The sequence below is a fragment of the Motacilla alba genome, chromosome 1 (genome assembly GCF_015832195.1).
Source record: "Motacilla alba alba isolate MOTALB_02 chromosome 1, Motacilla_alba_V1.0_pri, whole genome shotgun sequence".
NCBI lineage: Eukaryota > Metazoa > Chordata > Aves > Passeriformes > Motacillidae > Motacilla > Motacilla alba.
The window spans coordinates 39441267-39466677 of NC_052016.1; the positions used below are offsets into that span (position 1 = coordinate 39441267).

The 25411-nt window shown below is 43.7% G+C and overlaps 3 protein-coding genes across 6 annotated transcripts in view; 1 reads left to right on the plus strand and 2 right to left on the minus strand.

The window, feature by feature from the left end:
- Positions 1-1214, minus strand: part of RSF1 (remodeling and spacing factor 1) — a 68495-nt gene extending 67281 nt beyond the window's left edge. Inside the window, exon 1 of the mRNA XM_038136401.1 lies at positions 897-1214. Coding sequence (XP_037992329.1) covers positions 897-1098 — 202 coding nt within the window. The 5' untranslated portion in view covers positions 1099-1214. The remainder of the gene's footprint in view (positions 1-896) is intronic.
- On the plus strand, positions 753-11240 carry AAMDC (adipogenesis associated Mth938 domain containing). 3 transcript variants are annotated; one of them, XM_038136569.1, is made up of 4 exons: positions 753-879; positions 4947-5097; positions 9343-9438; positions 10192-11240. In XM_038136569.1, the coding sequence occupies exons 2-4, from the start codon at positions 4966-4968 to the stop codon at positions 10330-10332; spliced, it is 369 nt and encodes a 122-aa protein (XP_037992497.1). In that variant the 5' UTR covers positions 753-879; positions 4947-4965; the 3' UTR covers positions 10333-11240. The 3 variants fall into 3 exon arrangements, with proteins under 3 accessions (XP_037992497.1, XP_037992489.1, XP_037992506.1); XM_038136561.1 differs by lacking the exon at positions 753-879 and adding an exon at positions 1357-1458; XM_038136578.1 differs by lacking the exon at positions 753-879 and adding an exon at positions 3117-3370.
- A 1887-nt stretch (positions 11241-13127) lies between these two features.
- Positions 13128-25411, minus strand: part of INTS4 (integrator complex subunit 4) — a 35678-nt gene continuing 23394 nt past the window's right edge. For both annotated transcript variants that reach the window (XM_038136424.1, XM_038136416.1), the window contains exons 18-23: positions 24095-24225; positions 23135-23194; positions 21325-21484; positions 20849-20992; positions 19945-20065; positions 13128-17692 (exon numbers count right to left, since the gene is read on the minus strand). In XM_038136424.1, coding sequence (XP_037992352.1) covers positions 17499-17692; positions 19945-20065; positions 20849-20992; positions 21325-21484; positions 23135-23194; positions 24095-24225 — 810 coding nt within the window. In that variant the 3' untranslated portion in view covers positions 13128-17498. The remainder of the gene's footprint in view (positions 17693-19944; positions 20066-20848; positions 20993-21324; positions 21485-23134; positions 23195-24094; positions 24226-25411) is intronic.

A 25411-nucleotide genomic window follows, 5' to 3' on the forward strand; every position in this document is an offset into this window, starting at 1 on the left:
GCGGCTCGAAAGCAAACAGCGGAGTGCATAACCTGTGCCTCCACCTCGCACGTCTCAGGTGGCGGCGGGGGAGCAGCAGCGAGCACACAGCTTGTCCCCCCCGCAACTGGAAAGAGGGGATGGGGGAGGAGGAGGGGGGAGAACAGAGGGATGGAGGTGGCACACAATGGCTGTCTGTGTTCGTGGGGAGGAGACGGCCCACAACAGGAGCCGTGGGGGGGCTCAGGGTTTCTCCGTGACCCCCATTCCGCATCCCAGATACACCAAAGTGAAGGGGGGGGGGGGGGGGGGGGGGGTCACTGGGGATCGGGACATTATCGTGTGTTTGCATATGTGTGTGCGTGTGTGCCCTTCTTGTTTCGGGGGAGAGGTAAAAACGGGCAGAGATATTGGGGGGAGGGGGGAAAGAGGCGCCCCCCAAGCTGTGGGGAAGGGAGGAGGTGGAAGAGAGACCGGCTACCAGCGCCAAGCTGAACGAAAATAGTAATTTCGTCTTTTGCCTGTTTTCTGCAAGGAGTCCCACCCGCACAGAGCTCGGGAACGAACCCAGGGAGGGGGGGGGGGGGAGGGAGGGACGGAGGGGGGTCACAGGCGGCACTGAGAGGGAGGAGAGGGGAAGGGAAAGTCCCCCACCTCCTTCCCGTGCCCGCCGCGGGGGCAGGCATCTCTCCCCCCAATATACACACACAAATAGCTGCTCCCCCCCAAAAAAAACAGGGAGAGAGGGCTCCCCTCCCCCCGGGAATCCCAGGCCCCTCCTCTCCCTCGGCGCGCTCCACCCCCGGGGCCGGGAGGAGGCGGGGGGGGGGACAGCCCCGGCCCCCCTCCGTCTCCGGGGCCCCCCTCAGCCGGCCGCCCCGGAGCGGGCGGGCGGGAGAGGTATGGGAGTCGCTTACCCTGGTCTCCGGGCTCCTGCGGCGGTTGCAGGACGCGCTCCAGCTCGGGGAAGGGCAGCTCGGGCAGGTCCAGCAGGGCCCCGTAGCGTTCGAGGAAGGAGCAGACAACGGCGAAGTTGGGCCAGGAGCCCGGGCAGCGCGGGCCCGTCGGGGCAGGGGGCGGCGGGGATGGGGCCGGAGGAGCCGCCGCCGCCGCCGCCATCTTGGACCTGGGGATGGAGAAGGAGCTGGGGAGGGGGAGGGAGGAGGGGGCGCTGCCGGGCCGGGCCGCCACTATCCCACAATGCACCGGGGGGACGATGAAGGCAGGGGAGGGCAGGGGGCGGCGGCCAGAGCGGCGCGAGCCGGCTCCCCTCCGCCGCGCGCGGCGAGGGGGAATGAAAACACGGCGGGGCAGGGGAGGGGGGAGGCCCACGGGCCGACCAATCGGAACGGGCGGAGGGCGGGGCCGGCAGGGACCGCTGCCCAATGAGAGCGTGGCAGCCCGGAGGCCCCGCCCCCTCCCCGCGGGGCCGGGCGGAGGCGGAGCCTGGCGGGGCAGTGGAGTCGCGCGCGCGGGGCGGTGAGTGCGGGCGCGTGACGGACCCTCGGCGTGAGGGGAGCGGGCGCGCGCGGCCGGCGCCGGTGGCTCTCCCGCTCCTTGTGCCCCGTCACGCCAGGCCGTGTTTCGGGCTGTCCTGAACTGCGCCTTCCCTTCCCAGCTCCCTTCCTCCTCCGCCCCGCGGTGCTTCTCAGCGTTCTCTGTCCTTGTCTCCTTGCTTCTCTGCTGTATTCACAAAGTGCTGTTCCCCCTCTTCTCTCACTGCCAGGTCCCCGTGACCTCCCCGGTTAACTGCCGTCACCAGGCAGTTGTGCCTTGCGAAAAGGAATTGCCGAATTCCCAAAGTGTGTTTTCCTCCTTCGTGAACTTGACACCTTCCCCCTCCCTACGCAGTTGATCTAAACTTCTCCCGTCCTTTCTGTTTGCCTGGCTGCTGTCAGTTTTCAATCCTGACCTTCCTCTGGCTGCTGTATCCCCTGGAATGGGAAGTCGCCCGCCTCCTGACCCTGCTCCCAGGCAGCGCTGGAGAACCACGTTGTCTTGTGACCCCTTACAGGAATTTGTGCTGCCCAAAACTTCACGCACACCGATTTACTCTTCCCCTTGTATCCTCTTCAGTCTCAGGTTGCCCCTTGGATTTTACAAAACGTCCTTTCCTTCTGCAGCGTCTCAATAAAAATGTCATCTGGTCACTGCTCTCGTTCACCTCTTTTGTTCCATTTATTGCTGGTTACCTCCACAGAAGAAAGGTGCGCTGGCAATCTTAAAGTCCACCAGCTTACCCAACTGCAATTCAATCTCAGCTTTCTTCCGCTTCCTTCTCAGCTACTTTTGTCTTCTGCCATCCTTATCCAGCGCTTCATTTCTCTCTTTCAGTATAGTCTCCTGGCATAAACGTGCATTTTGCCTCCTTTTAAGTTCTACTTCCTTTATTTCCGATGTTTTTTAACTCTCATGACTTTGCTTGTAGTCATGAGAGTTTAAATTTCTGCTCCTCATCTCTTTGTGTTTGGTCTACTGCAGATTGCAGAAATTGCAATTTTAGGTTGTACTTGCAAGTCATTTAACTCAAGGTTTCTTTTGATCTTAAGTGTTCATTTATATTTTGATACTTTACATTTCTCACATGAATAATTAAAAAAATAATTTGTTTGAGAACTATTTTCCTGATCCTCAGTGATTGGACCACACTGTACATGAAAGGATGCCCAAAGTTTCTATCAATGAGTTCATTCTCTCTCTAAGATATTCCTGTTTATTCAAATGGCCTGACCTTACTGATAATCTCTGGCAGTATTATGGGAAATAGTTTTAGGGGATAAACTTTTATTTGCCTTGTAAGATTTGTTGCTTCATTTCTGCTATTTACTTATTTTTATGCTGTTTATAAAAGATAGCATAGAATCCTTGCTCTCCCATTTGCAGTTTTGCCTGTTTGATTGCAGAGTTCCAGCCTTGTGATACTGTTTGGATTGGGGAAGGTGATATTCCTGATCATCTTATTGTTCATTCACCTCTGTCTAACCTCCAGGTCTAATTCTACCATTTCATCTGAAAAGTAGCACAGGCAAAAATTATTTTCATTCTTGAGAGGCTGGTTCTGGCAGCTTTATTCAAGCCCTTACTCTTTCGTTTCATTCTGTTGGGACTACTGCTAGTTATTTCTTCAGCTAGAATATCCCTTCAGACAGACCTTTGGAAAAATAATCTTACAAATCTTTGTTTGAATCTATTGCGTTGTGGATGTGCAATGAGAGAATCTAGACTGTATTAATCCAAGCAAGTTTCAGTCCCTTCTAGCTGCTTCCCTTGCTTCCTGTTTGACAGGACACATATGCCACCAACTTCACACAGGAGTGAGAAGGAAAAGAATTGCCCCACTGTCCTGTGTGAGAAGCACCTCTGGCAAACTCAGTCCTGTGCCAACTCCAAAGTAATGCACTTTTTCCTTCATGCAATGTTTTAGGTGGGATACTGAGATCTGCTTCTGGCAGTCAATCCAGGGAGAGCACGTCCTGTCTGGCAGTGCTGCGTCTTTTGTAGCACATGCAAGACAGGAAGGGAGGCTTCCAGGAGGACTGGAAGCCTGGTCATCCAAAGATTTGTCTTTTGCAAGGGCAGTGCCTTTAATCTGTGCTGCCAGGGTTCATATAATGAATTTAAGCTATTAAATTCCAAGTGAATGCACACAATTAAAAAATAAAGGATGAGAATCTGTGTATCTGGAAGGATCTGCCACAGAGATGTTGTGGATTAGGCAGAGGTGGACCTCTTTTTACTGGAGAAAAATTTTCTTCAAAATGTGGATTTCAGACCATGTGAATTGGAAGGGCAGAAAGGTGACTCTGCCCTGGAGATGTGTCAGTGGACTGCCATGCTAGTCCAAAGCATTTCCAGGGCTATCATCACCCTGTGATTCATCTCTTTCCATTCACTGCCAGAATCGCTGCAGCAATCAGACTGCAGTATCTGAGGGACTGTGAGGAGGGGAAAGCTTCTGTGGGGAGCTGACACGGGGGCTTGTGAGGCAGAGTCCCTGCCCTGCTGGTGCCCAGCCGTGATTGTGGAAGCAGATCCCAACATCACTGTGGCACACACCAGAAAGCAGTTGGACTACAGGGGCACTGATAAGGCTCTGTCAAGTTCTAGACAGCAGACATCAAAGGAAGATGTGTATCAGTAGTTGGCTGCTAAAGGAAAAAGGGACAAAATAAGCAGAGACTTAGAAAACATGACTGAAGGGATGTTTATTTAATCTAAATGAAATTAAAGAAAAATACTGAGTGAAATCCTCAAGGAAAAAAAAAAAGGTGAAAAAGACAAAGATTAAGCGTTCTACTTGTCCCCAACAGAAAGGATTTGAAATAGTGGATTTAAGTTGAAACAATGAAGATGGAGGTCAAACAATTAGACAAGTTCTTATTTGGATATATAAACCTGGGTGACTTGGTCTCTGTCAGCAGTGTCTGAGGAAAGGCTCGACCCCTTTACATCCCTGATGAAAGTCTTGTTTTCTGTAGCAATTGCTCAGTGACAGTGTTTGCTTCATGGCTTTACTGTTGGCTTTGTTTGGCATTTCCTTTTAACCTCATTTACCACTTTAATGGTAAAAGAACAAAGTGGCCAATGAAATAGTGCATATTTCTGATATTCTAGGAAATTATTGTCATCCCTGTTGCTCATTTTAGGGAGAAGATTAAAACCTAGATGTGAGAGGATATTCTGGAACCTGATCCCTGTTGATAGTCTTAAAAGTTGAACATCCAATACTTGAACAGATTGAGCACATAAAATGATTTGCCCAAAATCCTGCACAAAATCCCCAAGAGGACTGGTAATTCAACAAATCTGCTGATCCTCAGTTCAAGTCTGTTGTCTCAAAACCACGTGGATAAAGTCTGTAACAGCATTTCCTTCCTAGCTCCTTGGGGCAAGGACAGAATTTTCCATTTTTATTAAAGTGCTGCATATGTTGGCCTGATGTTAAGTATTAAATATCCTTTTTCCAGACTTCGGTTCAACTTTGTGATGTCTTCACCTGAAATTGCTTCCCTTTCTTGGGGTCAGATGAAGGTGAAAGGCTGCTCTACAACATATAAGGACTGCAAAGTATGGCCAGGAGGAAGCCGGACATGGGATTGGCGAGAAACCGGGACTAATGTAAGTTTGCTGGTTAGTACCCTGCATTTTAACAGGACTCTGAGAATGGTCCAGAGAGCAGTGTTAAAGTTCCAGCCAGAAATTCAGTGAGCTGCCTTTTCTTTCATCTAGCCATTAGATTTTCCTGGTAGGAACTGAGTGTATATTTTGGAGGTGACTTTGTGCAGGGGTCAGAGGGCTGCAGTCCCACTATGTCCTACACACAACAGGATATAGCACTTGTTGCCCTGAGTTCTGACAGCCACCCTCACCAGACTACTCTCACACACCTTAGAGCTCTCAAACAATATTCCTCATCTGTTTAAGAGTGCAGTTGTCATAAGATGCCATTAACAACCTCTCTTCAGACTGTCTAAACAAAATTTACCTTGAGTGAGATAGGAAAGAAATTATGAAAAGTAAAAAAAAAAAAAAAAAGACAGTAACTGACCTTGCATGTTTGGAAGACAACATTGCATGTGGTTTAGTTTTTTATCCTTTTCCTTGGGGTCCCTTGTACATATTTCAGAGGAAAAATATGCAGATACAGTGTCTCATGCACTGTTTTCTCTCATGGTCTAGCTAATCACACAGTGACTTCTCTTGGTAGGCATATACTAAGTGCTTGCCCTTTTAATTTTTAAAGTTCATCTGTAAATGCAATCAGAATTGGATGAAGGTACATGGAGCAGTATTGATGTTTCTGATTTAGAAGCAGTATAGCACATATTGCAATAGGAACTTGATGTTGATAACTCCCCATATTACGACTTGCACTGGGATAGATAATTGGCTAGGAAAAAAGAAGTTCCACATTTTCAAAGCAAAAGTTAAAGCACAAAATAACAATGTAGTAACCAGGCCCAGCACCTGCAGCTGTATCCATGCAGAGGATGCAGCTCTCTTGGATTCATTTTGACACAACTGAAATGCAAAGCATTTGGGTTTGCAACTGCAACTGTAATCTTTGGGAGAATAGAACTTTTTTAACCCATCAGAGTTCAGTTTATGCAGAATATATAACACCAAGAGAAAGGTGCTGCTGTCATGCAAAGATATCTGCACCTTGCAGAGAAAAAGGTAGCTGTGTATGTAACCTTTTAAAATGTATTTCATTTATGTCCTGGTTGTCAAAAAATAAGTTTTCACTGGCTGTTCAAAGGGCTGGCTTTTGTGGTGAGAGGTACTGTCTGCTTGTTTGACAATATCATTTTTGTGCTTTATATGCACATGGCTGGAGAAGCAGAACAGGTAACAATAGCCAAAAAGTTCCCAACTAGTTCCCATCCCAATCTCATTTTTATACTTATTCCAACCACTGGAAAATTTTGGTTTCAAATTATTGGCACTTACTATCCTTTAGGAGGCTGTGCTTTCTTTTGAAAGTTTCTAACAAGGGATATCTTCTTGTCACAAGTAAAACATTTAAATCCATACGTTTTTAGAGGACTTGAAAAACAAGTCAGTATTAAATTAAAATTGGAGGAGAAAAAGAATAGTTGGGTTCTCTAGAGAGGTAGGTTTTCTGCCATCCAGGGAGTAAAAAATACATATCTAAAGTAAGGCCTTACATAAGTCACTTGTAAAGCTCCTGCTTTAGGTCATTTCTATCCTTGCAGCTGAGGAGTGAGGTGATTTTCTTTTAAAATAAATAGCAAACAAAAATATTAAAAATAGAACTAAGCTTTTTCTAGATTGCATCTCCAATGTTGAGAAGAACTGTCAAAAATTTAATTTTGTCAGCACTGGAAACAGTAAGATTCAACAGCTGCATTTTCTGCCCAGTTTTTTAAAGATGGAGTAGTTTGCCCACTTTCCTTAAGCATTTTTCCTGGAGGTAGCTGGAACTGAAGTGTGGAAAACAAGCAGTGCTGGTCATGTCCTACACTCTAGTTGGAAATAAATTGCTTCCTTTCCTCCTCTGCTGGCACACTGCTGTATAGTGAGGCATTTTTTCATCAGGAAAATTGTATAACTGGCCCTGCAAGGTTCTGTAACTGAGCACTAACAGTTATTGTGGCCTTAACCCTTGGGGATGAATGGCACCCTCTCTCCCTGGCTGGATGCATTTCAGTGCCATCTGCTAATGGCAGAAGAAAAGACATAGGTATTGCTGAAATGAAGGCCAGAGAACAGAGCAGGCAAGAAAATCTGCTGTGAAATCAACAATGATACAGTTATTTCATCATGTTACATGTTTCCTTTAGTAACACTAGTTTCTTATTAGCATCAAAGTGTCCTGTGTAACCATAGAAAATCCTTTTGTTCTGTGGCTTTAAGGTCTCAGGAGAGCTTCTCACGTGACAGCAAACCTTCCCCAGAATTCTAATTATTGTAATTGCAGTAAAACACACCAACTCTTCTTGTCTAAGTTTTGAGTCTACTTAAAAAAACCCCAAAGGAAAAGCATTGCCTATTCTGTCATAAACAAGTACTTAGAGTGATTGGGTCTGAGAAAGCTCTGCCTATTCAAGTGAGTTCTGCATTCCAGGTGTGGATATAGAATGTAAATGGACTAAGGGGAACACAGCCTTTGGTTCTGGCAGCCCAAAGGGCCAGACATGTCCTGGTATGTGTCAAGCACAGCACAGGTGAGGGTGGCGCTTGTCCCACTCTGCTCTGCACTGGAGCAGCCCCACCTTGACTTCTGTGTGCAGTTTTGGGCACCTCAACATAAGGAGGACATCAGACTGTTAGACTGTGTTCCAGGAGGGTGATGAAGATGCTGAAAGGCCTTGAGGGCAAGGTTTGTGAGGAGCAGCTGAGGTCCTTTGGCTTGTTCATCTTGGAGAAGAGGAGGCTGAGGGATGACCTCATCACAATCTACACTTTCCTGAGGCAGGGCAGTGCAGGGAAGGTGCTGATCTCTCTGGCGACCAGCAGTAGGACCCATGGAAATGCAGTCAAGCTGCAAGGGGATGTTCAGATGGGGTGTTAGGAAAAGGCTTTCCACCCAGAGGGTGCTCGGGCTCTGGAACAGGCTCTCCAGGGAAGTGGTCACAGAGCAAGCTTGTCAGAATATCAGAAGCATCTGGAAGTTGTGGTTTAGCTTAAGATAGTCCTGTGAATGATTCTCGTGGATCCCTTCCAATTTGAGGTGTTCTATGATTCCGTGAACTTGGAGAACCATAAAGATGAATCATCTCTGTTACTGAAATTTCAGACATCAGCTATGCTAAAGACTTTCTTGTGGAATAAGTTTATTTACTCATTGGAAGTGGCACTCTACCATGAAAGGCTTTTTTCACCTGCAGCTTTAGGAGCTCATGTATTTGTTTCAGCTTGGAAAGTCTTACTTGCTCCATTCTCCATGAGTCCATCATGGCATTATCTACTTCAAGTGAGAAACTCAGACCTCTTGAAAACTTCAGAACGTCAGAATTCTACTTAAAAAAAAAAAAAAAAAAAGGCGAGGGGGGACAAATCATATTTATGTTTTAAAAAATAAAAATACATATCAAAGAGGGGCCAAATGATAGCCACAGGATGTCCAGTATCTTACTCTTGACCACATGGAGATACATAGAAACTGAATCCAGGAGGAGAATTAGGTAACATAATAATGTTTAATATTAACAGTATAGGTGTGTTTATGCTTTCACATATCTAAAGCATAATAGCAGTAAGTGGGTATACTTTTTAAAACATCTGTTAACGTGCTGTGTAAGTTCCTTCTTTCTCTGAGGCGTTTGGATTCAAATATTCTTTTCTCAAAATAAAGAATAGTGCAGAAATACAAGCTGTTAACTGAAATTAACCTACCTAATAAATGTCAGTCATCTTTAGTGAGATTTGCAACTTAAACAAGAAAATATTTAATAATTTTAATTATCTGAGGAGTTCTTTGTATTTAAAGTGAGTAAACTTTGGCTTGCAATAATGTTTTTTTTCAAGTAGATTTTGTTATTTTGAAATCAAACAGCAGTATTGTTGCAATTTATTGATTTCACCTTAACTGCTAATATTTATAAAATTCCAGGAATTAGACATAAATGTTTAAGAAATTTGTAATGCATCTTTTTGCACTTTGACTGTTTGATAAGGAATTATAATCTTGCTGTCAATCAGTTATCATCCTTCATCTGCATATTAAATACCTTTTTCAGTTTCTAATGTATTCTACTGTGTGTGTGTACAGAAAAGGGCTGTGTTACATTCTGGTTCTGCTAATTTACGCTGCTGCTCTGTGTTCAGGACACACAGACGCAGCTTTCCTGGCTGATGCTGTCAGTACACAGACTATTATTTTCCTTCCCTGACACTTAGCATTCTCCAGGAGTGCAGCCAGCTGACCTTGAAGAAGTCGTCAAGAAGGGTGTTAAAACTGTGGTGATTGGTCGTGGCATGAGTGAGGCTTTGCAGGTAGGTTTTTGTTCTGTGACAAGCATAAAGAGAGCTGTTTGTTTTCCCTCTCCCTCTGATTAGGAGGAAAAAAATTAAATCGATGATGCTTCACTGAGAGAGAAAAAATTGAGGATCACTGTGAATGAGCTCCTGTCAGGGGTCCCTCCGGTCCTGAAAGAAACATCATTTGAGCTCCTCTGTGTTAGTGTCCATGTCAAGCAGTAAACAGGTTTATGTTCTGGTACAGGAGCAAATGGAACAAGAAGAATTTTTCAGAATGTCATTAGTCCCTTCCTCTTGCCATAGGTTATAACTGGCTCTCTAGCCTGCTGTAAAGACTTTGGTAATTAGGCATTCTTGTCACAGTTGTTGCCAGGGTGTCATTTCAGCAGATAAACTAGCTATAGAAAGCTCAGATCAGAAGTGCTGAGCTTTACTTGGTGAGAAGCAAGCCTAGCTTCCTGGTGGGATGAATAACACCTTCTTCAGATTAAATTCCTTTAGTTCCAATTCTATTTATTTTTGTAAGAGAGGACTGCATTTTAAAGCGTGCTAAGGAGGTAGGGGAGGTGTGTGTATAAAAGTAGCTTTATTGAAGAGAAAAAAAAATGGAATCAATCTTAGACCTATCTGAGCATTGTCATTTTGGCTACTGGCAATTACTTAAGTCATGTTTAACAAATGGCATTAGTGTCTGGTTTTCTACAAGTCTTACAGTTTAAGGGGAAAATAATCTGATTCTTGCTTTGTGATTTCCTTTTCTCTTCTGAGGTTCCAGCATCCACTCTGGACTATCTGAAGAAGAACGGGATTGACGTGCTGGTGCTGCAAACGGAGAAGGCTGTGGCGGAGTACAATGCCCTGGCTGCTCAGGGTGTCAAAGTGGGCGGGGTCTTCCATTCCACCTGCTGAAGCGCAGCTCATTCCGCCTTCCCGGCCCGCGGCCAAATCACGGACACACCTCTGCTGAGTCAAATTGCACTCAGCAGAGTGTGAACTTACGTGCCAAGGCATTTGTGCACTGACAATCGAAAATGCAAAGACAGTTTATTAGTTCAGGATTTAAACAAATTGAGGGCTCACAAAAGGCAGGGCTGTTAATGTAATTAAATCGTTTAATTACAGAATCATTTCCATGTATTGTTGAGATTGACCTAATTTTCCTCTGAAGGTCGTCCATAGTGTTGTTACTTAACTTTTCACCTGATCACTAAATCAGGAAATTATGTTTTGAATACTTTTATTAGAAAATGGCCCAAAATTACATTATTGGCTACTGGAATGCAGCCATAAAATAGCTGATGAGCACAATCAAATGGTAGATATGAAGTGGTGGAAAAGAAGCACTTTACCACCACTGGATAAATAAGTTAAAAATAAAATAAATTAAAAAGCAAACCCAGAACATACAACTTTACCTCCTGCAGGTGACCTCAGTCAGGGTATTTGCGAAATTATGAACATTACATAATAGAGCACGTTTAAATTTTTCATTGAGCCCAAAAAAGGGGAAAAATGTCAACAGGGTATAAGCATAAAACCTGGGCCTTAAAGATTTTTCTTATTAATTGCCAATTTTGAGGATTGGGCTAATACTACATATCTATTCAGCAGTTCCTACACACTTAAAATAATCAGAAATGTGTTACAAAACTAGAGTTTGCAGCATAAAACATTGATATTTAGGAAACCAGTCTGAATTGCTGCTAGCAAGGCACTGCTGGCAAGCTGGGGATGCATGTGAGACTTGTTACTGGTCATCATTATCTGATGATTTAAATGTTGTGCCAACAAACATTATTACACTGATGATTCAAACAGTTCTCTTGGTTGCTGTTCTTGGTGGGCTTCTATCAGTATTGCCAGTTACAAGTTTACCAACTGTAGATTTTTTTTCCCATCGGGCTCACCATTTCTTGTTCGGTGCATATTAATTCTGTGTGTATTAATGAAAGTACCAAGATGAAGCTGTAAAAGCCCTGAGGCACTTGGGGCTATAGCAGTAGTAGAGTAGCTACAGCAGTAGTAGAGAGGCTTAGGTTGATAGGAGAGCACAATAACTTTTCCAAGACGTACAAAATAGTATGTTCTTTTTCTGCTGTTTGCTCTAGTACTCATTTAGAACCTTTTATCTGATAAAACACAAAGTTGTGTAGAAGCAAAGGAAAAGTGAGTACTTGAAAGTTTTATCTTGCAGTCTCCTAATGACACAATGTTTCCTGTTAGTGTAGCTACATTTGAGGCAAAATCTTACATAACCCAGCAGGAACTGCCTTTCCAGCTGCATCTGTGTTGTCTGACACAGCAGCTGGTATAATGCTCATGGTAGCTGCTGTGACATTTTTCTGCACAACTTGCCTGGTGTGAAGAAGGTGAACTACTGACCCAGAAGACTGTGGTCACCCCAAGGGAATGCCAGCAGAACGAGTTCCTACCAGCCCACAGAGTGTGGAGACATTTTGCACTAAATGTTATCTGATAGTGGAGGTGGTTTGACTCTCTTGATTGTGGTCATTTATTTGTGTTATTTTATGAGCTTCTGGGCCTTAAGGCAGCCTCAAATGGGAAAAGGCTTTGTAATGCTTTGGCTGAGGAAACACTGCAGTACTTAAAAAATGGAAGCATGAGCATTACACTGTTAGGAGAAGTTGAGCAAACACCTTATCTTTCTCCTCCAGGTCTGTTTTTTACTTTTTTTTTAAACATATTTTCATGTTCATATGGCACATTAATGGTGATGCCACATTCACCAAAGCTGCCTAGCTCAGGTCCGGCATTTGAGACAAATACTGTGGGCTCCTTACCCTGCTGCTGCCACACGATCTGTCCTCCCAAAAGGCACGCAGGGAGCAGAGCCCATTTTGCATTGCCAGCTGACTGAGGTGTACCCGACCCAGCTTTGTGCCGCAGCCTCTTAATTCTTCCCTTCATTTGGCAACTGGTAGGATGCAGAAGATTCCACTTCCAAAATGGGGAGCTGCAGTGTGCAAAGAAATGGATTTATTTTTTTTTAAAGGTAAACTGCTAAGTTTCCCCACCACCAGTACAAGATTTTGGTGTCAACAAGGAGATTATTTGCTGCAAGTTTTTCCATCCATGTCTTCTCTTGCTGCTCTCGTCACAGCTTCCTGAGTCAGCACTGTCAGTTCCCACAATAGCATCTGTTCCACTTGGGCTGCTCCAGTCACTGAAAGCCTGATTTCCTTCTTGGTGCCTGAAATTGCTTTGCTAGATGGTGGAAGCAGCTGGGATTGATTCATCAAAAAATTCCAGCAGAGCTCAAACTGGTATCTTTGTTAAATTGCTGCTTTCAGCTAGAGCCATAAATAATTTGTTAAAATTACGGGCTCATAGCCCAAATCATGGGAATGCACTTTTATAGGGCAGGGTTTCTCACATATACCACTGCTTTGCCTCCCACCAGGAAAACAATCTCCCAGTAGGCAGTGAACTCCCACCCTGACGCTGAAATTAAAGCCGAGCTGCGGCTGGGCTGGGAGCCAGGAAGATTCCACCCCAGCTGCTCTGCCGCCGAGTGGGTCAGGCCCCAGCCTTTATCTTTGTGAAGCAGCATGTGTGAGCTGGCAGCCTGGAGAAACAGGCCATAAAAGGCTCACAGACACCAAATGCAACACGACCAGCATTTTTAAGGGACATTGGGCAGCATTTGTGCAAAGCCTGGCATACACAAGCCTTAAAACTTTATAGAAGTCTCACTGATACTGCATTAGCAAACTGTAAAGCAAAAAGACAGTCTTTTCTGCATTCCCAGTGCCTGTTACTAAGAATAAAATGGAAGATTCCAGTGAAATAAGATTAAAAAAGTGATTATAACTTAGACAGGATTCCAGAGGAAATCATCTCTGTGAACTTGAACCCAAGGTGATGACCAGTACAGCATGGTGAAAAGTGCAACTCTGATGAGGAGCAGCCTGAGGGAGCTGGGGGTGTTTAGCCTGAAGAAAAGGAGGCTCATGAGGGACCTTATTGCTCTGTACAACTGCCTGAGAGGAGATTGTTGCCAGTGGGCTGTCAGTAATAAGTGACAGGACAAGAAGAAACAGCCTTAAGTTGCACCAGAGGAGGTTTAAATTGGATATTAGGAAAAAATATCTTTCCCAAAAGTGTTGGCAGGCTTTGGAACAGGCTACCCAGGGAAGTAGTGGAGTCATCATCCCTGCCAGTGTTCAAAAGATGTGTGGATGTGGCACCTGGGGCCATGGCTTAGTGTGGGTGTGGTAGTGCTGGGTTTATGGTTGGACTCCATGGTCTTAGAGGTTTTTTCCAACCTAAATGATTCAGTGATGTCAAGCAGTCCTGATTTAAATGCATATCCTATTCATCCATCTTCCCAGGAACTTACTTTGCACTTTTTGCAGTGAGTGTCCCTGCCCGTTTACTTTTTTTTGTCCTTTTTAAAATAAGATAGGTGAAAGCCACACCAGGTCTGAATTAGTCTCATAAGCTACACTTATGCATTGTTTTTTGAGCTCTTGACTCAGTAACTGAATTATTTACTTCCAAATTTGCGTAATGAATTTCACTGGACTTCAGCGATCTGGATATGAATTTCCCAGTGAAAGCATTCAAAGCTGGGTTTCCCACATACACAGATGCCTTATTTAAATTAAATACAGAAAGTTAATGGTAAATAGGACAACATGTTTTCAAACCACTAAGCTACCTCTCTTTCACGTGAGGTCAGCATTCTCCTTGCTCTAGCAGATTCTTTTCCCTTTTGCTTCCATTTAACTAGCAGGTACAATGCAGAGGTGAGGGGTGTTTGAACATCGTTGGTTCTTAGCAAATCATCTGCCCTTCCTTTGTAGATTGCTTAATCTCCCTGTGGCTGCAGCTGTACTGGCACCTTATTCCTACACTTGGAACCATCTGAGAGAACAGAAACTCCCCATACATAGGTGACTGTCATCTGAAGTACTCTGTTCCCCCTTCAACAGAGATGAAAGATGCAAATTATCTTTGTGCGTGACTAGAGCTCTTTGTTTTTCTTTTCATTCTGAGATCAATCATCTTATAGGCTATTGCAGTGCTGAAGCCCAACAATTATGCAGAATTAAAGGACAACGGGTGAATGGCATGATTGCCTCTGAGACAACACAAAGAGCATGAACTCTGGTATTTTTGAGAGCAGAAAAACCTTAATCTCTCAAACCTGGGGATGGGAACAAAAAGTCAACATCTGGATTTCAACAACTACAATAATCCTCGCTTTTTATTCAGATTTCTTTTCCAGTTCCCCGTATGTTGGATCATGGTGTGAAATGGGCAGTCCCATACACATACCCAGGCTGGGTGGAGAATGGATTGAGAGCAGCTATGAAGGGCAACACCTTGGGGGTGTTGGTGGGTGACCAGCTCAGCATGACTCAACAACGAGCCCTGGCAGCTCAAAGGACTCATCTGCCTTTCTGGGCTGCATGTGGGCAGCAGGCCAAGAGATGGGATTCTCCCCCTCTGCTCCACCCTGGTGAGACCGCACCTGCAGTGCTACATCCAGCTCTGGGGCCCTCAACATAAGGATGTCGACACATGGAGTAGGTCCAGAGGAGACCATGAAAATGCTGAAAGGGCTGGAGCACCTCTGCTGTGGAAACAGGCTGAGAGAGTTGGGGTTGTTCAGCCTGGAGAAGAGACAGCTCTGGGGAAACCTGAGAGTGCCTTCCAGTACCTGGAGGGGCTACAAGAGAGCTGGAGGGTGACTTTGACAAGAGCATGAAGTGATAGGACAAGGTGGGGGGGCTTTAACCTGAAAGAGGGAAGATTTAGACTGGATGATGAATAAGTCATCTGCTTGCACAGGTGAAACTGAAGGAGGAAAGGAAAAGCTGTGGTTTCTTACATGATCCAAACCAGGAATCATAGAAAAATCTACAGAAGAGAAGCCAACTGCAGAATGCTCTCATTAGCAGACTGAAAATGTTCATGGCAGCCTTACGTTTTCAGCTTGTTTTAGGCATCTTGAAATTACAGATGGAAGAACTTTTCCACAGCCCTGCAGTATCTGATTCTCGGCAGCAATACAGAAGGCACTCACTCTTTGCCTGGTATGTTATATGGAAGGGGATCAAGGACAGCATGAGGGCAACAAAATAGCAGAAATTTGATCCAGTACTTAGCAGAAGAGAGAAAGATGCCTAAATTTTGATATTGAAAATATCTGCTGTGCCTACCACAGCATCCATTGTGGTCTGGAGCCTATGGACAGCATCTAAATTAGAAACACTACTGAGACGACAAACTGCACAAAATACTGGTGAAGTGCAAAAATGAGGAGAAGAAAAAGGAAAAAGTCTGTAATGAGCTCACCCAACTTGTCAAATATCTGCCCAGACACAGCCTCCTAATGAGAGATACATCAACCCTGTCTGCTGGGAACTGAACTGAGGATGCCAAAGACAAGTCAGACAATAACAACTCAGCTGTCAGATGGGCAGGCAATTTTCAAAGCCATGCCCTAAAGGTGAAACACCAAAAAACAGTTTGTAAGACTGTTTTTTGAAGCACTAAGAAAGTAAATTTAATTCAAGGATACCTAAAGCAGCAGCAAAGTTTTATGTTTATGAGCCTTTGGGCTACAACTCACCAGTGCTAAAAAATTTAAATCACAAAAAACATGCAGTGGTCTTACTAGCCAAGAACATGCAGGCATCCACGTTCACTCATATTATAAGAAAAGAAACAGAATAGCACGAGTTTTCCAATTTTATTGTAGGAAAGCAGGTAAGGGGTTATTTACACTAAATACAACTGTAAAGTATTTCTTCACTGTTTTGTTTACTTGCTAAAAATACACCTCTTTTTAAAAAGAAAAAAACCCCAACTGATTCATGAACACAGGCAACATTTGGCTGCAGCACTACAATGTTTCACACATTAGGTCCTCCTAAAAAATCCTACCAAAGGATCGCTACAAATCACAGGAGGTTACTCAGTCCACTAAGCCTGGCACACCGAAGCAATGCACAGACACTTCCTGAGAGAAATGCCAGATGGATCATGTTTTAGCTAAATTCTTGTCCCTCTGTACTCCTAGCTCATCTCCAGAGGGGAACACTGACAAGCTGCCCAAATGCTGCTGAACAGAGGGTGTTTGGCTACTTCAACTGACAAGAAAGACTTTTTAGTGCCAAAAGTGCTGCTAAATTGAAAATCATAGATTTTCACATCCCACTAAGACTGGTTCAGGCCAGGATCATCACACGGAAACAGATTCTGTAAAACTTAGTGGGTTGTGGTAAGGAATTTTCCAACTGGTACTTAATCACATTGCTCCTCAAGCTGTACAGAGGTGCAACAGGAGACAAACTGCTTTGTTGCTGCAGCTCAGTTAAACTCCACGTCCTGCTGACTGAAGTTCTGCCACCTGCACAAAGAGGTTCCTCCTGCCCCAGCACCATGAACAACCTGTGCTCTCCCCAGAGCTGGACCAGCTGCAATACAGCTGTAGAGGATATAGAACAGCAATTGGCAGTTTCCTTCCTAGGTGCTGTTCCCACACAAGAACAACAGTACTTTTTAGAATATTATTTTTTCTGTTAAGAAATTAGGTACCAGTGCACAAATGCAAGTTTTAGACATTAAAAAACCACCAAAAACAAACCCAAAACACCAAAACAACCAAACCCCACAAAACCCTAGAAACAAACCAACAATCCCACACAAAATGCTGAACTCCTCAGCTTTACTTCAGAGTACTGTAAAAATAACATTGATTTATGTGCCCAAGCATTTACATAGTAAATACATAGCAGAAAACCTAGAGGCCTTGGAGAAAGACTTTTGATTAGTAAAACCTGAAGGTATAGCCCAGTGAAATTACTACTGGAATGCTGATCATGAACTGTCCTGTTTCTGATGAGTCAATATAGAAAAACCTGCATTTTCTTGAAACCACTCCTAACTAGCTGAGTAACTCCTGTATTTGCCTGCTGCTTAAGAGACCAACTCTTCTTCAGCAGCTTTATTTTGACTCCCTTTATGCATGTAAAGGCTGCTTTGGCTCGGCTTGCTGTCTTGGACACAACAAACCCCATAAATAGGTTTTTCAGCATCAGCCTTCACCGCCTGGCAGGCTTGGGCATTATATACACCTTGACAGGTTTGCTGAAGGGGATGGTCCCCTCTATGCCATTTTCAGAGGGTGGGAGAGACTCCAAGCTCTCACTCCAGGTAGATTTAGGAATTCTGGTAGATGCTTTGCTCCTGTTGGAGTTGTAAGCCAGCAGCAATCGCACTTCAATCTGACATGGCTCTGCAGAGAAAAAAAAATAGAACAATCCAAAAATGACTGTCATTGCACAGTGAAAAAAATCAACATCAAATTAATTTTAATTTCATGTATGGTGGGTATGTACAGAGCTGTTCTGAAGTGACCAGAATCCAGTCTAGTGTCTGAAAACAAGCCTTTGGCATTACATTCAGCACAGCAGAACTAAGGACTCTTCTAGGTTTATCCCCCTCTCTCCTTGTCATCACTGAAATCTTACCACTAACTTGCAACTTTCTAAAATAATTGCTGGAAAGTAACTCCAGTGAAATAATAACAATCATTAAAACCCCCAAAGACCCAGCAGGCCCTGCTCACTGTATTTATGTTTGGATCAGTCCAGATGACATCTGGCAACACTTGTGGCACACAAGATTACTTGAAGATTCTCTTTTGTTGAAGTTTTCACATGCCAGACAGCCTCTTCCTCTCTTTCACCAACTCTGCAGCTGGGCAGAGCAAGGTCCCTAATACTGTCCATAGGATAATTTCAATTTACTCTTCTCACAGTGGTCAGAACAGTACAGGGGTTTCAGTATACACAGTATTACCCTGAACTTACTGCTAGACTTACATACACAAGAAAATTCTCCTTTCTAGACTGAAAACCAGATTTGTTTAGGTTTTCTGTATGGACTTTACTTGTTTGGGCTGGGATAAAGTTAATTTTCCTTCATAGTAGTTTGCATGATGCCTTGTTTTGGATTTGTGACCAAAATAGTGTCAATAACACAGGGATGTTGTAGCTATTGCTGCACAGTGTCATACCCATGAGTTTTCTCACATTGCCCTTCTGATCCTCTATCTGTCCCACTGGGGAGTGAGCACCAGGTGGTGTGCAGGACTTAACTGTGTACCAGGGATAACCCGTAACAGGACCACACTAATGAAACCTGCTGAAACCCACAGGATTTTAAGATGCCACGCCTAGAACTACAGGGGTCTCCAGCTGAGACATCATCAGCACCAGACAGAACAGAGAAATAACTCTTTTGCAGTTACTCCATGCTCCAGCCAGCACCTCCTTGAGCTCACCTTTTCATCAGACCACCAACTCTTATTTGCAGCCTGCAGTCACCTCTTTCATTCTGCTCTACACCTGGCAGTTAATCAGTGCTTTATTGTCAAGTTTTATTGTCTTGAATTTCAAGGCAATTTCTTCACTTGAATTTCAAGGCAATTCTGACCCTGTTTCCTGAGCCCCTCCCAGCTCAGTGTATTCCCTCTGTTTTATATGCCTAAGTGCCAATGTCAAAGTTAATGATTTAAATAATGCCTAGAGGAGACACCGGAACAGAATCCCTCAGGGCCATGCTTAAAATGCCCTTCTAGTGAACAATGCAGAAGTAGAAATAAGGACTTCAGCTCTCTCTCTCGTGAAGTAATAGGATCAATCCTTAAACCCAGATACTTCCAGTCCTAGAAACAGTACCATGTTTTCTTCTCCAAAACAAAACAAAGACAGCAGGATGAGTGAGTACACCATGGGAGTACTATATAAAAAAGGGTATGTGAAGGAAAACAGCAATAAACAAAATTCTGTTGGTTTAAAAAAAAAAAATCAACAAATCAATGAAAAATTGCTCAGCAAAAAAACCTTTCAGAAGAAGCCCCCACATTTGAATGAAGGTGAAGGGATTAAAAGGAAACAGGACAAAGGGAGCTGTGAATGAAATACACTCTGCTTTTGTTGTTTGAAGTCCACAAGCCAATTACCAAAGTGCTTCCATGGGGAAATGTGAACAGCAGCTGAGACTGAAGGCGAACGTTGCAGTCACATCATCATCAAAACTAAAGTGGGGGCTTTTAGGGCATTAAAAGGGTGAAAGTTGAATCAGCAATGAAACTGTACTGCTCTACTGTTTCCTGCCATGCTCAGATACCTGTGAGACCTGAAACAGTGAGTTACAAGGAGTCAGTTCACCATGACCCCTTGCCTTTACCTGAGGATGCAGACCTGGCTCCAAGAGCTAACTTTGCTCTGCACATGAGTGGGTGACCTCACCTTGAACACAGCTCTCATGTGAAGGCTCCCAGGGCTCTCCCAAAACAGCAGCCCCTCTATTTCCTTAGAGAGCAGCAGTGCCTGGTAAAAAGGGAGCTGTAACTGCTCAAACAACACCAAGGGCAGCACCATCCACAGCTGCAGACTCCAGGATCCTCAGAGCCCCCCAGACTGTGGGTATGTAACTTGTGTCTAATGCAAGTGCAGCCACACACAGTATCATTAACATTACCTGTCCAGGCTGTGTGAGAGAGGTAAACCTGAGTTATCAGCCTGTGCCTCCCAGGGCCGGGATTTCGGAAGTCAGCTGGTTTAGGATGGATTAGCTGTGCTTGTCCATCTGGATACAACACCTAGAGGGGAACAAGCAAAAAAAAAAAAAACCAAAACCAAACCAAAACAAAACAAAACAAAAAAAAAAAAAAAAAAAACCCAACAAAGGAATGTCAACTGCACAGGGAATCTGCAGAGTGGAACAGTGCATTACTTGGCTGTTCACTGTCTGAATTAGGAAGGCAAGACAAGTGGGCATTAGCTTGGAGCCAGGAGTTCAGCTGCCCTGGATATAAAAGCCACATGCTGCTATTCAAACCCACAGCACAGGTGGAAAAAAGGCCACACTGACATCAGCTTCTTCCTCTGCATTGTAACTGAGGTTTTTGTTTCTTTATTAAGCAGTGATGCTGCATATTTTACCTGGATCATACCACTCCTATCTCCTCAGCTGCATCAAAAACTAGTGATTCAGCAGCAGGAAGAAAAGCTGGAAATACAGAGCGCCAAGAGCCTGCATAGTTTTGCGCCACTCAGAGCAACTTATTTTGCTTCTTCTCCTCCCACTGGACCAGCTGGAAGCTCACCAGCATTTACTGGTGTTTGTGTCCATAACATGCACATTGTACATGGAAGCACAGAATGACACCCAAGTGCTCAAACCAAACTCTCAGAACTGCACCCAAGTCAACTCTCAGTGCACTCCAGACAAACCAGTTTCTGAATGACTGGTCAAAACACAGAAATCCAGCATTGTTACTAATAAAGTGTATCATTATTTGCAATCTAAAAGTATTGACATCCTTAAGGAAACTCCCCCCAAGACATAATCTTGTTTGCATTTATGTCAAATGGCTGCCTACCTGAACTTTAACAGTTCCTTGGGGATCCTGCACGTGTTCCAGAGTTGCATCAACATCCAGCGCCACAACCAATCCTGATGTAAACCTCAGGGGATTATCAGATTCACCAGTAGGCTCAATGATATTTGCAGTGGCTCTATGAAGCTGTTAGAGGCAAAATGATTGGCAAAAATCAGAAGGTGGGGGAAAGAGGAAAGAAAAAAAAAAATCATAGTTACTAATGTTCTTAACAGAGCCCTGCATAAACTTTGGGGTTTTTTGTTGTTTTTTTTTTTTTTATATTGCCAGGAACTACTAAGTTTTAAATGTTTTTAGCAGTAGTCCTGAGGATGCTAGATAAGAAGACAAACAAGAAATAAATAAGAGTTGTGTCTGACAAGACTCTGAATTCTAAAAGCTTCATGGTATATTAGAAAGTAGTCAGATGCCAAGACAGTCCACAAGGATATTGCTTTTTAATTTTCTGTTAAACCAACCTGCTCCGGAAGAGGAAGGTGGAGGAAGGTACTTTGCCTCAGTGTTGTCTGAAGAATCTTGACCACTTCTGAAGGCTTGGATGTCACAAGTCTGGGCATTAAGTCCAGCAATTTATCTACAAAACTGCCTTGCATATGTGGGAGCTCAGAGATGAAACATCTGTGTCAATAATAAATTAAAAATAAAATATTTTTCCAACTTTTCCCACTGTATTGTTATTTTTAGTCAAGCTACTTAATCCTTATATTTAGTTATAATGACAGAATTGGATACCTGCCTTCCTCTTCTGGTGTGTCTTGTACTTAAGAGATGATTTTGGCCACTTGTGTTGGGACTGTGCCTTGTGCTCAAACTGACACCATCGAGGGCAATGTGGTGTGGGCAGCAGGTTAAAGGAGGGGATTCTCCCCCTCTTCTTTGCCCTCATGAGATCCCACCTGGAGTACTGTGCCCAGTTCTGGAGTTCACAGTGTAAGAAGAACAGAGGAGGCCATGAAAACGCTCAGAGGGCTGGAGCACCTCTGTTATGAAGACAGGCTGAGAGAGTTGGGAGTGTTCAGCCTGGAGAAAGGAAGGCTGCAGGGAGACCTCATCACAAATTTTCAGTACTTAGAGGGGGCTTGTAAATAAGACTTTACCAAGCAGATCATGACAGGACAAATGAGAATTGTTTTAAACTACAAGAGGAAAGATTTAGATTCTATTTTAGAAGGAGATCCTTCACTGTGAGGGTGATGAGGCACTGGCACAAGTTGCCCAGAGAAGCTGTGGAAGCCCCATCCCTGGAAGTGCTTAAGGCCAGGCTGGATGGGGTTCTGGTCTAGTGGAAGGTGTCACTGCCCATGGGAGGGGAGTTGGAACAAGATGGTCTTTAAGGTCCTTTCCAACTTAAAACATTCTATGATTCCGTGATTTTATGACTCAGCAGGGAATTGGCTAGCTAGTCCAGAGATACGAGTATCTTTAGTTGGCTGAGCAAAATTTCATTTCTAGTTTCTAAATTCACATTTATTATAAGCTTGGTAGTTGTGGCTGATTAACTGATTAGAAAACAGGATCAAATCTGTCCTACCCTAATGCCCAGCTGGAGGATAGAACTCTTTATTTCATGTGTATCTTTTCCTCGCACTGAGTCTCGGAATTTAGAAGCGGAATTCATCACTATTTCACAGAATCAGAACCATAGAATGGTTTGGGTTAGAAGGGACCTCAAAGATTACCTAGTCCCACACCCCTGCCCTGGGCAGGGACACCTTTCACTAGAATCAATCTGATCATCAAATTGACACTTCATACATCTATTCTCCCTGGAAGTAAAGGCGACTACTAAGAGGAGGCAAAAGCAGTAGATAGGGCCAGGAAAGACACTGCAGAATTCTTGTCTGACTCTTTGCTACATATTGAGTACATCAAGGGTAATCTGCTTTTTTATCAATCTTTGAAAGGTCAAAATGCTCTCAGGACTCCAGGAGACAAACTAACAAAAAAAAAAAAAAAAAAAAAAAAAAGCTTATCAAAACAGCATCTACTCCAAGTAGATAAATCCTTACAAATACGAGGGAAAAAAATCAGCTATTCTATACAAAATTAATTCAGAGCACATGTTTCCGAAGTACCAGCATAATATCCTGATGTTAAGGACTTTAACTACAAAGGTTCTTCTTGCTTTATTATTATCCCATGACAGTTCCCAATGTAGGACAGCAGGGAAGGGAGATGTGAAGAGATGAAAAACAAAGTGAATATCCCCTGATGACAATGGTGGTGGCACTTTCTAATATAAAGTGAAGAAGCAATGGAGTTTGTCACCTTTGAAAGGAATCCACTTCTTGGAGGAATTTTTCACACATCCCAAAAAGAGGTTCCACTCTGTAATGAAAATAATATTCCTTGGTTTACTTTTAAAGAAAAATGGCTCTATGGTTATACACACTTAGGTGGTTTGGAATCCTATTAAACTTCCTAAAAATGGGAAGATCTTACAGTTTTTGAACCAAAAAAGTATTCCTCACTTATCTATATCTCCCCTCACATAAAAACGCCCATCTGCATAAGGCACTAATTAAGTTCCCAAAGCCACTGTTAGAAAATACTCATATTCCACCAATAAAACAAGTGGTTAAAAGGCAAATATATTGTAGACCTCCATGGTAACACAGTAAATTGATGGCAACAAACCTGAAACAGAAGTAAACTAGGACAGTAACTAATTTGCCCTAATTCCACCAGCTGGAGTTCTCATTCTACAACCATGTGTCACTTCTTTAACTTCAGCAGTCAAAACAAAACACTCAGAGCCTCTCATGTACCTAAGCCTGCACAGGAGCAGTTTCTGTCTGAGTCACACACAGCAGTTGCTGATCAGTCAGAAGGACAATACTTTCCTGATGCTAAAAATTCAGCAACAAATACTTAATGAAGCAAACATGTTAGGTGCATTCTTTTGATATATGACTTTCCCCCATTTAAACAGGTCCCAAATATCAACTCTGCAATGTTTTTAACCTATTTGAATGTTCCTAAATGAGAGAACTCAATCCCCAACACCCATCTTCCCAATAGTTTTGCCATCTAACTCAGGATTGTGTCCCTATACAGCTGTAACAAAGGCAAAAGAAGGCTCTTTGTTCTGAATTACTCCAGCAAATGGTTTTTGGCATACTGCCCTGTTATGTGTCTAAATTATCCTTGCTGTTTTTTCAAACAAAGCTTAAGGACAGTAATCTTAGAGCTAACCCTAAGAAGATCCTTAGGTCAGGCCATGCTTACCCTCTGGTAGTGCGGGCAGTCACTATCAGCTGCAAGGCCTTTGCTTGCAGTCTCATGTGGTGAATAATGACTACTTGTCTACTTTCCACTCCGCTGTACATGAACTCCATTTTGTAAGTTTCTTCCAGGATCTGCCAGACAGACAGCACAGGGATAAAAAAACCATCAGACTGTTAAGCCCTGGTACAACCATCAGCACCAGATTCTGGTATTTTTATCTCATACCGAGGAGCACATGAAGCAAGAGGAAATGCTCAAATGAATTGAGTTCAGTATGACTGTGCAGATGCCAAAGAACTTTCAAGTTATTTAACAGGGAATACTCCCTCATCTTGCATTGATAGCAAGTGACCTACATTCACCATCACAACAGAAAACACTTTCCAGGAGGTTCACACGCTACTCAAGAGGGCACCCAAGACAAACATTTCAATCAGAGAAGATTTCAAAAGCTGGATGGCTTTTGTTTCTACTCATCAACAACAGAGAAGGCTTTGATGCACAGCAGTACCTGTCTATTACATCTTAATTATCTCAAGACTCAATATCAGCAGAGTTTCCCAACAGATCCATGAACTTGCTTTTACCCTAGATTTGTTACCAGACTATTGAATACCTTGCTTGCGTCTTTTTCTTAAGGCTCTGCTTCAGTTTTTGAGGATCTGATAATTTATACATCACAGAATCAGAGTAACTCAGATTGGATGGGACCTCCAGAGGTCATCTAGCCTGGTTCCCTGCCCAGAGCAGGTCTCATTAGATCCAGTAACTCCAGGCCATATCAAATTGCAAACACTTCCAATGACAGAGATTCCCTCCACCTCTCTGGGCAACAGTACTTAACCATCCTTACTGGAAATTTTCCCTTTATAGCTAATCAAAATTTCTCATCATTTGCCAACTGCCTCCTGTCCAGAGTAGTCTGGCTCTGTCTCATTTATAACCGGTAATGATGTAGTGCTAGACAAAAGTAAATCCATCCTGAAGCCTGCTCTTTCCAGGCTGGACAATTCCAGCTCCCTCAGCCTTTCCTTGCAGGTAATGTGCTCCAACCCCTGACCATATCAGTGGCCCTCTGCTGAATTTGCCCCAATTTGTCAGCCTCTTCCTTCTACTGGGGAGGCCAACACACAATACAGCCCTCCAGATGGCATCTCCACAGAGCTGGATCATTTCCCAAACCAAGTCACCCCAGTTGCAGTTGGTCTCCTGCAATGTCTCATATTCAATGTACTGAACATGATGAGGTTCCTGTCATCCCACTTCCCCAGTCTGTCCAGACCAGCAGCCATGCCCTCCAGCATATCACCAACTGGT

Bases quoted from the DNA above. Each gene is read 5' to 3' on its own strand.
- AAMDC (XM_038136569.1), top strand. From the start codon at position 4,966: ATGTCTTCACCTGAAATTGCTTCCCTTTCTTGGGGTCAGATGAAGGTG. The intron at 5,098-9,342 runs GTAAGTTTGCTG...CCTGACACTTAG, and splicing joins GGCGAGAAACCGGGACTAAT to CATTCTCCAGGAGTGCAGCC. The intron at 9,439-10,191 runs GTAGGTTTTTGT...TTCTCTTCTGAG, and splicing joins GCATGAGTGAGGCTTTGCAG to GTTCCAGCATCCACTCTGGA.